The 12,336-nt window shown below is 41.2% G+C and overlaps 1 protein-coding gene across 2 annotated transcripts in view; it reads left to right on the top strand.

The window, feature by feature from the left end:
* The first annotated feature begins 7,364 nt into the window (after positions 1–7,364).
* The window catches only part of Dmc1 (DNA meiotic recombinase 1), a 32,613-nt gene continuing 27,641 nt past the window's right edge, over positions 7,365–12,336 (top strand). For both annotated transcript variants that reach the window (XM_026411508.2, XM_026411509.2), the window contains exons 1-4: positions 7,365–7,415; positions 8,315–8,359; positions 9,915–10,061; positions 11,939–12,021. In XM_026411508.2, coding sequence (XP_026267293.1) covers positions 7,365–7,415; positions 8,315–8,359; positions 9,915–10,061; positions 11,939–12,021 — 326 coding nt within the window. The remainder of the gene's footprint in view (positions 7,416–8,314; positions 8,360–9,914; positions 10,062–11,938; positions 12,022–12,336) is intronic.

Genomic DNA, 12,336 nt, shown 5'->3' on the forward strand with positions numbered 1-12,336 from the left:
AGAGCGTGGCTTTTCATAATATTAGGAGTACTGGCTTCATTGCATGAGGGATGGCCCACAACAGAGGAAGTGAGGACGATATTTTTCTCTTATGGGCTTGGACTGTTTCATTTGAGAAATAATGTTTGTCTTTAAGAAACCCAGGGCCCAGGTAGGGCAGTATTTAACAATTTCTTGCTAAATACTTAGGGGAATATATTTCACATTGGTAGAGGATCTCAAGGGGAACAAAGCTGGTGAGCCCCCAGCTTCCCTGCACCAGAGCAAGAATCATGAATGCTAGCTTCTGCTTACTCCCAAGACTATTCTAGGCCCTCAGATACCACCAGCCATCAGTGAGTATTATCCCAAAGGCTCCTCCTGGGGGCTTACTCAGCACCTGGAATAGTAACTGGCACAAAGTAGGAGCTCAATAAACATTTGCTGAATTGTTGCTGTAAGTAGAATATTACCTTGGGTACAATTACTCAAACCTGAGTAGCACATCCTGTGGGGTGGAGAGGAATGTATCCTGCTAAAAAAGACCAACCTCATTTTGAACATGGGCGAAAGTACCCAAAGCTAAGTAGAGATTTACAAGGCAGAGAAAGAAAACAGGTTTCAGGAGGGAAGTTAGTGGGAGGCGAAGAACCAGGTTAGAAACTAGACTGTCTCCATGAGAAAACCCTCCCTGTTCAGAATTTAATTTCTTAAAAAGATTTCCCCTTGGACTGTGGGAAAATGTACATTTGGTAAACAATTTAAAATCCTAGCACACTCAAAAAGTCCTCCTGAACTAACGTAGCCAAAGATTTCATGTCCTGACTGTGGGAGGCCAACCTCACACGTGACTGAGTTACACTCCCCGGCTGGGTGCTGAGGCTCTCAGTCACAGAAATGTGGCACCCTTCTTGGGTGCGAGGGTCGGTGTCTCGAGCATGGGTGTGTCTTGCTACAGCCCCATGGGTGAAGCTACGCTCACCTGTTCCTTTGTAATATCACCCCTTGCCCTGTTTAGGATAGAATCTTCCATGGAAGTGCCTTGTGTGTCTCCTTATCTTACTGTGCCCTTGGGTGTGGCCTACCCAGGGGTCAGTCAACCTGCTGACAGTGCACATCATGAAGACAGACTCAGCCCCCTGAAACCTGACCCCTTGCCTCATTTGAATAGCTTCCCTCAATAAAAGGGGTCAGCGCATGCTCTCGCTCTCAGTCTCTTTATGCAGACCCTTAAGGTCAGAGGAACCGTCACAGTGACCCCAAAGAAAAAGGTATTTGTGTGGTTATTTCGTGCAGCCCAGTTAGCCCAGTTTAACTGGAGTGACCCCTGAGCCTTTTAGTCTCGAGAACAGAAACCCGGCGCCTGACTGCTCTGGTCAGTTTGGTTGGTAGGTCAAGTTGTGGGGACCAGTAATTTGAAAATGTAAACCAGTTCTTTATGGGTAAGGTGGAAGTTCAGAATTAGACAGGATAAAGTGATTCGTGCCAGCTAGAAATAATCTGTATATTTATATTTAAAGTGATTATATTGGTTTAAATAATTTATTAAATGTGAGATCTCCAGATCATTCTGATTCCAAATTAAAACATATTAATTGGGTTTAGATTAGTTATTTTTAGTTGAAAGGGGTAAGATAATTTTGCAAAGTTATGGAATATTTATGAGGACCTGAGAGTTGCTATCTTATTTTTTTTTTTAAGAGAGAGTGAGAGAGGAGAGAGAGAGAATTTTTAATATTTATTTTTTAGTTCTCGGCGGACACAACATCTTTGTTGGTATGTGGTGCTGAGGATCGAACCCGGGTCGCACGCATGCCAGGCGAGCGCGCTACCACTTGAGCCACATCCACAGCCCGAGAGAGTTGCTATCTTAGACTTCAGTGGAGTGGTTTAATTGCTATGAAAGTTTTCGATCAGACCAAGCAATGGAAGAAATTAAAATATACTAAAGTGAATACTACTATTTAATTTTTTTAAAATTTTAAAATCTCTCCCACCAGCAATCTCATTTTACATGTTAACTCAGACTTATTAAAGCATCAGCTGGCACTAGCTATGCTCTGAGGTTTTTTTTTTTGTTTTGTTTTGTTTTGTTTTTTTTTTTAAGAGAGAGAGAATTTTTTAGTACTTATTTTTTAGTTTTCAGTGGATACAACATCTTTGTTTGTATGTGGTGCTGAGGATTGAACCTGGGCCGCACGCATGCCAGGCGAGCGCACTAGAACCACATCCCCAGCCCCTATTTAAATTTCTTAATATAATTTGGATATGATGGTGTACGCCTGCCATCCCAGGCATATGGGAGGCTGAGGCAGGAAGATCACAAGCTTAAGTCCGGAAAAAAAAAAAGAATATAATTTAACTTGATATAAATAGAACCATTCATTTGAAGGAGTTTGGTCTGTTAAATTTGAGTTGATTAAATGTTAATCAAAGTTCCCCTTAGAAATAATTATTAAAATGTATTAGATTTATCAATTAAATATTATTGAAGGCTTAAGAAGAACTAAAGTTTTTACTTTCAGAAAATTGAATGTTAACTTTTAAAAACTGCCTTGAACTTACCTATATTTTAATTTACTGCAATGCTTTCAGTAAAATTTGATGTAATGAGACAGCTGTTCTTCCGTGCATGTGTGGAATGAAAAATCCCCAAATGTAAGAAGTGGAGTTCAATAGGGGCAGCTAGTATTTCTGCCCCTCTGGAGAGAGATGGGGCTGGAAAATTTTACCTCTTTAATATAAAAGGAAACATTCATGGAAAATTAATGATCAATGGACAGAAGAGAGGTCCACTCTGAGGGTAAGCCATGACAGTAGCACTTTCTGTGATTGCCTCTGTACTTGTCTGTGGTCCTTTCTAGGGCTGGCATCTTGTTATTTAAACCCAGCACCCAATGCCTAGCACAATGCCTGACAAATACATATCAATATATATCTTCTGAATGAATTAAACATGTTTAAGAAAAGATCTACCAAGTGATACTTTGTGTATAACCATCTCTGCTTCCTCCCCCCCCCTTCTCTCTTTCTTTCTTTTGTACCAGGGATTGGTACAAAAGAAATAATCTGTATAGATTATTTCTATACAGAAATTATAGATTATTTGTATACAGAGGCGCTGAGCCACATCCCCACATATTTTCAAAAATATATATTTATTTAGAAACAGAATCTTGCTGAGTTGCTGAGACTGGCTTTGAATTCATGATCTTCCTGCCTCAGCTTCCCAACCTTCTGGGATTACAGGTAGGTGGGACCATGTCCTGCTCCTCCTTTAGCTCTCTATCAAAGCATTTTTGAAATTTCACCTCTTGAAACTCCAAGAATGTAAATCCACAGGCAACAGTTTGAGGAAGACTAACTGTACCCACTGGAATCATGTGCCTTTATTGGTTATAAGGTGATTGTCCACAGAGGGGCAGTAAAGTGTAATGGTTTAAAATTCAGGCACTGATGGTTATCCCCACTGCCTCCTTTCTTTTCTTTTCTTTCTTTTCTTTTTTTTTTTTTTTTGTGTGTGTGTGGGGTGTTGGTTACTGGGGATTGAACTCAGGGGCATTCCACCACATCCCCAGCCCTATTTTATATTTTATTTAGAGACAGGGTCTCACTGAGTTGCTTAGCGCCTCATTTTTGCTGAGGCTAGTTTGAATTTGTGATCCTCATGCCTCAGCTTTCCATGCTGCTGGGATTACAGGCATGTGCCACCGTACCTGGCCTGTTTTATTTTTAGAATACAAAAATGACACAGAATTGGAGAAATTGGGGTTCCCTGAAGGATTTTTAAAAATTAGGTGAACTATATTATCTAGTTACTACTTAACATGAAAGCTCTCACTTGCCAAGCTCCATATCTTGGGTAGGAAAGTTGCATTTTGCCATGAAGGATTTAAATATATATGTATATATGTGTGTGTGTGTGTATATATATATATATATATATATATATAGTATCTATATGTATATATTTGATAAATATATGGTTATTTATCAATGTCTTTATGGGTTTAAAGAGTTTTGGGTTAAAGAGATTTTTTGTGTGCTATGAAATAATAAACTTCCCCATGTTTTCTTCTAGTACATTTATTAATATATTGTTCAGATTAGATTTTTTGATCCATCTGGAATTTATTTTGATATAAGGTGTGAAATATGGTTCCAATTTTATTTTCCTTCCAGATGGCTACCTAGTCATTCCAACACCATTCACTGAATTCATCATTTCCCCACTAATTTGAAAGGCCACCTACATCATTTTCAGAATTTTTGTATGATATGAAAGACTCACGTATTTTTGGCCCTGATTTGACTGCAAAGGACTTCCCATGCACTTTTTAACTCCTCCAGGGCTTGTCATTGTTTTAAAATACTTTAAAAGTTGTATATAGCCATCAATATGATACCCCAACAAGATTCTATCCTCACTTCATGAATTTGTCATTACCAAGCTCATTTCAGTTTCTTTCTTTAAGTGTACTACACACAACCTTCAAATATTATGAACATTTCTCTCTCCCAGCTGTCACTACACCAAACTACATATGTTAGATTTCCCTAAATCATCTTGCTGTGCTCTTTACAGCTCTTCCGTAGTCTGTTGATGTCTTCATCTCACAAGTTGCTCAAAACTTACTATAATTATTTTAGGTGAGGACTCCAGAGTGAAAGCCTATCATAACCAGTTCCTTCCAAAATGGGCATTAATTTCCATATAACAGGGACAGGTTGTATTTCTGGAAAATAACAGATTTTGAAAAGCAACGGCAGTTATTTAAACAATCCACCTGGGAGGGAGTTCAAAATGCCAGCTGCAATTGTGGGAATTGCTTGCTATTTATTTCATCAAAATGATTCAGAAGAAAAAGGGCCGCCCTCTACCAGGTCTTGAACCCAAAGAACTGTTTGCACAGATACTTGTCCAAGATTCTATGCAACCTCTACCTCAGCAGATGCTTTTTCAAATGTTTCATGACGCTCCTCCAGTTAGTCCCCATAAGGGGAGAAGAAAGAGGCCGCAGGAGCTGGCTGTGCTGGCACGAAGGCAGGCCTAAATTTTCTATTTAAAGGCAGAATCAAAATATGTTTGTCTTCTCTGGTCTATTTAAAACTTCAAGCCAGGACAAAGAAAAAGCACGCTCCATCTTGAATGGGCCTTTGGCGTGTCAATCACAGAGAAGAGTGGCAAGTGCTGAGAGTTAGAGAATTGAGGTACGAAGCCAGGTATGGGACGCTTGGAGTGAAGAAAGCCGTGGCCCGTGGGGAACGGACCACCACATGCTACCTCCCAGCCCAAGGTCCCCATTATGGTAGACATCGATGGGTCACCTCTCGCTCACATCAGCCACCTGGCTCAGCCACCTGGCTCAGCAACCCCGGCCCCGATCCCAAGGGCCGCCATCCCAGAGCCTGCTTCAACTCAAGGGGCGCCCAGCGCTCTCCTCCCACCAAGACCCCTCCTCAGCACTCTTCCTTCACGTCGCCCCAGCCTCATCCCAGCGCGACAACCCCAGCAGGCTACTCTAGCGCTAGCCCCGGCTCCCCGCCCCTTGCCCTGGCTCTGCCCCCGCCCTCCGCCCGCCCCTTTCCCCGCCCAGTGGTCCTTTCCACGCCCCCTACTCAGCCCTCTGACCCGCCCACTGTGGGCCACGCCCTCTGCGCCCCGCCCCGCGCTCCTCGCCCCGCCCACGCCGAGCTCGCGCCGCCGCCCCCCCCCAAGTTGGCGCTAAACCTTTCGGTCAGCTACGCGCGGGTCGTCAGCCTGGCGTTCTGGGTCGGAGTTAAAATTCTGAGCTGAAGGCGGGAAACCTAAGCTGGGGGGCTCACCGTCAAAACCTCGTGGAGACTGTGGGTTTGGGGGGCGTCGAGTGACAGAAGGGGAAAGCGTGTGGAGAATCTGAGGGGAAACGCAAGGTGTGCGGAAAGCGCGCCTCTTTGTGGGCCTTCCCTGGCGGTCGTTGCCGGGTCCTGGGCCGACGACGGGGTCCCGCCCCACGCCCGGGAGGGAACCTGGAGGTCTTGAGGGGCTTCCAGTTGCGTTTCGAGTCGAGTCGGGCCGAGTTGCACGGGCCTCCCGGCGGGCCCGGGGCGGGAGGCGGCCAGGAAGCCAGCGGGGACCTGGGTCCTGGGCCCTTTGTCCGTGAGCTGGGAGGAACGGGGGTGTGTGGGTGTCCCTCGGTGGAGACTGTCCGTGGCGTCCTGGGAGTCGCGACAGCCAGCCAAAGGTCCCGCTCGCATTTTCCCTCGTTCGCCCCGTGGCCGCGGGTCCGCTTTGAGCTGCCTCCAGCCCCCGACTTTGCCGTTCATCGAGGAAATGGAAGAGACCTGGAAAAATGATACTCGGGGCAGGTTTTATTGTAGAGAACCTGATAATTCAAAAAAAAAAAAATCTGCAGTGTTAAACTGGAGGCTATTTACTGCCTACCAGTCCCCCCACCCCCGCCCAGCGCTGGGATTGAACCCCGGGGTGCTCTATCACTGAGGTGCCTTTCCAGCCCTTTGTAATTTTTGACACTGGGTCTAAGTTGCCCAGGCTGGCCTAGAACTTGCCATCCTCCTAGCTCACAGGTGTGCCCACTACACCTGCAGCCCTAACCTTATATGGGGTATCCATTTTTACAAAATCATGAGACTAGTCAATACTGCAAAGCAAAATATAGCAAATGATTTATGAAACAGTCACCAGAGCTCCTGTTCACTACCATTAAACAGGAAGGCATTCATTATATATGAGAAAAACAAAACCTGTTTATCGAGAGTAGTCTTAAGTTTGAGGTGGTGAGGAATACAAAGAAGAAAGACACAATATTGAGGTTCTTAGGGTGTTGTTAAACATAAGCCTAAAAAGTTAAAAGTAATAATTTTGGCGGGCGTGGTGGCACTTGCCTGTAATTGCAGCGACCTAGGAGGCTAAGGAAGGAGGATGGTGAGTTCAAAGCCAGCCTCAGCAACTTAGCAAGGCCCTAAGCAACTTAAAGGGTTACAGAAGTGGCTCAGAGTTTCCCAGAATCAGTCTTGGTTTAATCCTTGGTGCCAAATAATAATAAAATAATAAGCAATTCTAAATCACATTCCAAGTAAACAATAAAGATATCCTCAGTCATTAACTGCAATAGAAAATCGGAAGACAATAAAAAAGTGAACAGTGCTAAGGAAAGAAGAAACTAAGCTTCCACAATGCTCCCCCCACCATACAAAATAATGCCATAAGCCCAGTAGAAAAGATAGATCAGCCTAGTTTTTCCAAAGCATTTCTTTTATTGTCCTGGTCTTTGGTGACTTTGAAATGAAATCAAAGAGTCTTCTAAGCAGAGGATTTTTTTTAACTTTATGAACTATAATTACTTCTTTAAAAATATTTCTTATCTTCCCAGAATTGACTCAACATGAAAGAGGATCAAGTTGTACAGGAAGAACCAGGATTCCAAGATGAAGAGGTGTAACAAATATGTTGAAAGAGGGGCTGGGGATGTGGCTCAAGCGGTAGCGTGCTCGCCTGGCATGCGTGTGGCCGGGGTTCGATCCTCAGCACCACATACCAACAAAGATGTTGTGTCTGCCGAGAACTAAAAAAAAATATATTAAAAATTCTCTCTCTCTCTCTCAGTCTCTCTCCTCTCTCACTCTCTCTTTAAAAAAAAAAATATGTTGAAAGATACACAGATATTCAGTCATTTCACACACACACACACAACAAAGTTCCTTGTCTCTTAGCTACTATATTTGGAAACAGTAGAAATAAGACATAGTTATGCATTACAAATATGAACAGTTTGATTGGCACGGGATGTTAATATTAACTACTTAGCAACTGGCTTGAAAGGGTTTTTGTTTGTTTTGTTTTTGCAGTTCTCGGCTAGACCCCAAGTCCTCATGCATGCTAAGCAAGGGCTCTACCACTGAGATAGACATCCAGCCTGCTGTACAAAAGTATTTCAGTAACTTAACTGGTGTGGCCATGCTGGTGCCTAAGCACATTGGTACTGAATAGCTGTCTGGTCCTAGAAGGAGAACAAAATTTGGAGGGGAAGAATGTTGCAAAAACATTTAAAATGGGTCAAATGTTCCACTGCTTTTGGTAAAGGTTTTAAAATTTTAGGGAAGCCGTGGCAAAGGTTATTGGCTTTGCAGACCTTTCAAAGTTGGTGCCTCTTCTAAATATGTAATGATGTGTTTGAAAAAACGTTATCAATACCACCACAATCTACCTAAAAAAGTGGAATTTGAGACATTTGGGGATAGGTCTAATATTCAATTAGCTCTTTAAAAAATATGTAACATTTGGATACAAAGAATCAAAACTCCATTTTTTTCTTTTCTGTTCCATTTCCTTTAGGAATCTTTGTTTCAAGACATTGACCTATTACAGAAACATGGAATTGTAAGTAGTTTTTCAATGCCATGTTGAATTGTCCAATTCAGAGTTTCTCAGAATCAGCCTTATAAACATTTGGATGATTCTTTGTGTATTTGGGGGCAAGGGGCTGTCCTGTGCTTTGTAGGGTGTTGAGCAACAAGCTTGGTATTCCAGAACAACCTGGTCCCAGTGTGACACCCAAGGTGCCATGAGATCCTAGCAAAGAGGTGGGCAGATCCAGGATTGCTAAGTGCAATATACTGGGGGCATTACTGACAAAAGCACAGCCCAGGCATTGGGAAGACCAAGTAGATATTTGTAATTTAGGTTAGAAGGAGGGTATTTACTTGGTTAGAATGAAAGTGACTTCATGCAAACTGTAATGTTTCTGGCTTAGCTTTAATATCAAAAAGTCAGACACATTCCAGGGTCCAGTTGTAAAGCTCTACATATCACCCTAATGGTTTATTCTATTTATGGTAAGCTGGGAAATTATGCAGAAAAAAAACAACTGATATTATTCTGGAGCATTTATGTTGCATATGGCTGTGGTCATGTAATGTCCAGATGACTCCATAAAAATGGCCTCTACTTACTCATTTCATGCCAATAGCACTCCTGCAGCTGTGACACCAGACACTATCATATGTACCCAGGAATCAGAATTGTCCCTCATTCAGAACCACTAATCCAATTGGAGGTATTAAGAACTTGCTCTAAAATCATTATAAATCTTCTTATATATCTAGATTTATTCTATCCATTAACACAAAATTTAATTCTGTTTGTCAGGTGGCTGGCTTAAAACTAGATGGATTTCAGCAGTAATTATTGATAGTAAAACTCTGCTGATGTTATCTTTTGAGAGCCTCCTATCTAAAGTCTTTTTTTTTAATATTTATTTTTTTAGTTGTAGTTGGACACAATACCTTTATTTTATTTATTTACATGTGGTGCTGAGGATCGAACCCAGGGCCTCGCATGTGCTAGGCAAGCGCTCTACTGCTGAGCCACAACCCCAGCCCTCTAAATCTTTATATTTTAGAAAATAGAAGCAAGAAAAAAAATCCTGTCTTTTGGCGATCTTTTTATTTGCATTCTCCTGGGGCAGAAGGAAAAAAAAATCTTTAAAAAATTTAGAACATTTTAATAATGAAGTTCTGTAGAAGGAAGGAACTGAACTGAGGGGGTGAATGTGTGATAAATTTGTTAGTTTTTCTACCAACAGACTTTTCTTTTGAGTTCCCTGTTACATTGCCATGGTCTCACTAACATTCTTGGGAAATCAGGGCACAGCCAGAACATTTGGCAGCCTGGTGGGTATGTTCTACTCAGATATTTCCAGAACATTTGGAGATATTTTTTTACCATCCTCCTTCTTACTTTTGTCTTGTCTTCTGAAATATACCTAAGGCTCTTGCAAAGCACTCAGTATCAAAGCAGTATTCCACCTGGTTGCTTGTATAAAAATGGCATCATGATGGAAGGAGATGGACAGAAAAGCACATGACATACATAGTACGGGAACCTTTTAGGCTGGCATTTTATAAATCTGTTGTGCCCATTCTTCCATTTACAGAACGTGGCTGACATTAAGAAACTGAAGTCAGTAGGAATCTGTACCATTAAAGGGATACAGATGACAACAAGAAGAGCCCTATGCAATGTCAAAGGGCTTTCAGAAGCCAAAGTGGACAAGATTAAAGAGGCTGCCAACAAACTCATTGTAAGCAAAATCCACTCTTGCTGTTTTAGTTTAGAAGGGCTTCATGAGTCTTTGTAGCCTTTCTCATTATGTGAGAATTCTGAATTTCTGTAGATCACAATATTTGATTATCCCCAAGTTAATGTTTTAATCATTTTGGTTCCAAAGCAATATCAATCAATTTCTGAAAGATTGTGGTAGAGAATTAAGAGACCTGGAACACTAATTAAGGTAATTATTTTTACCAAAACTTTCCTTTTTGTCTCCCTTTATGCTACTTCTGACCTTCTGTTTCTCTGCCTTTCTTTCTCTCATTTATTTTTTTTTTTTACAACCTCCTTCTTACTTTTATCTTGTCTTCTGAAACATACCTAAGGCTGTTGCAAAGCACTGAGTATCAAAGCAGTGATCCTCTTCTGGTATAATAGGCCAGTTGATAAGAGCACATTGGTGAGCAAAAGGCTAGCAGTGATTAGTTCTACATGTGTGTGACTGATAGAAATGACCATGATGATGCCACTGATGATGCTCAAGTACCCATACTCTCCAACTGGGCCCATGGACTGTGAGTGGCCTATGAGCTGTCAGGCAAAAGCATATATGCCTTTGACCCAAGCTTTTGTGTAGAGCTCTTAATGACCACTAGGGGTACCAGCTCTGGAACTAGGAATGTACCAAAAGTAGTCACCAAGTGTCCCTTTCTGCAGAAGATCAAGCCTCTCCATTTGTATGTGTGGGTCTCAATCCATTCAAGTCCAGAAGTTCTCTTTACCAACAGTCATTTGGTTTCCTTCTTCGGAGATAGTCAGGACTGAAGAGAGATGCAAGTGGCATTGTGGTCCTTAACTTGGAGAAGACCCAGCTGAACTCTGAACCCTCCCAGTTGCTGTAGCTTCAGGTCCACTCTGGCAGTATATCCACAGTTCAATTCCATAATTGCTAGCATGTCTAAGGAAGCCCTAAAGCGGTATCCAGGAAACAGTTTGGGAAACTATTACTTAATAGCTCTTAGATATTAGTCTTCTTTGGTACTTAAATTTCATCATCAAAGAAAAGAACTCCTCTTTTTCTGCACCCAAAGTCTTATCCTTTCATAATGAAAGCCAGGTCTGGGCTTGTTCCTCCATCTCCTAAGTTTTTCAAAGTTTGAGAACCATTATCACCATATGGAATAACAAAGGGAAACATATTCAACAACACAGGGATCCACTTTCACCACTGCACTGTGCAGCTCCACCACTGTAAAGTTGTAGCTCATTAATCAGCAAATATAAATCTACCATGTGAAAAATGTTGTCATATATTCATGGAAACAGGTATTTCTGTTCTCCTTGAAACTTCTAGAGCTGGAAAAAAATGATAATGTAGAATGAAATCATCTGAACCATTCAGTAAAATATCATTCTGCTTTGTGCCATGAATATATTTTATTTAATGTTCATAGCTATCATATGAGACACTATTATTATCGCCACTTGACCCAAAAGTGAAAACTGATTTACAGCAATATTAAGTAATTTATCCCATATCATATAACTAGTAAGGACCAGAGATACAATTTGAACCTAGGAAGGGTGGTTCAAAGTTAGTGTTTTTAACCGTGATCTGGTCTACCTTCAAAGATGTCAGAATTGTAGCTCATACCAAATGATGACCTTGATAATTGAGCATATAGTTTTGAGCAGCACTTGAAAAATTAAAAAAAAAGTTGTTGTAGTTGTATAGAATGCCTTTATTTTATTTGTTTATTTATTTATTATGTGGTATTAAGGATTGAACCCAGTGCCTCACACATGCTAGGCAAAGCACTCTGCCACTGAGCAACAGCACCCCCAGCATTTGAAATTGAAACCGTTATCTTATACCCTTTTTGAATCTGTCTTTTTATCTTTCTGTAGGAACCAGGATTCTTGACTGCATTTGAATATAGTGAGAAGAGGAAGATGGTTTTCCATATCACCACTGGGAGCCAAGAATTTGAGTGTGTATCTCAACATTTTTTATAACCACTAATTCCATCTTTGGAATACCATGTTTCTTTTCTTTCATCTGGTTGTTATTTCTACTATAATCAGTAGAAATAGCTTCTTTTTTTGGAGTAGCTTGTTGGGTTTTTTTCCCAAAAAATACAAACCAAAGAAATTGCAGACTGCTTATAGGAATAGGATTAAATTTATTCCAAGAAATTCAGACCCAAAATATAAGTGATTTCTGAATCAGTCTATATTAATCTATAAACCATTTTTAAAAATCAGTTTAACTTTTCATTTCCTTTCCTTCTCCACTGATGAAGAAA

This window comes from Urocitellus parryii, chromosome 5 (assembly GCF_045843805.1).
Source record: "Urocitellus parryii isolate mUroPar1 chromosome 5, mUroPar1.hap1, whole genome shotgun sequence".
Lineage (NCBI taxonomy): Eukaryota > Metazoa > Chordata > Mammalia > Rodentia > Sciuridae > Urocitellus > Urocitellus parryii.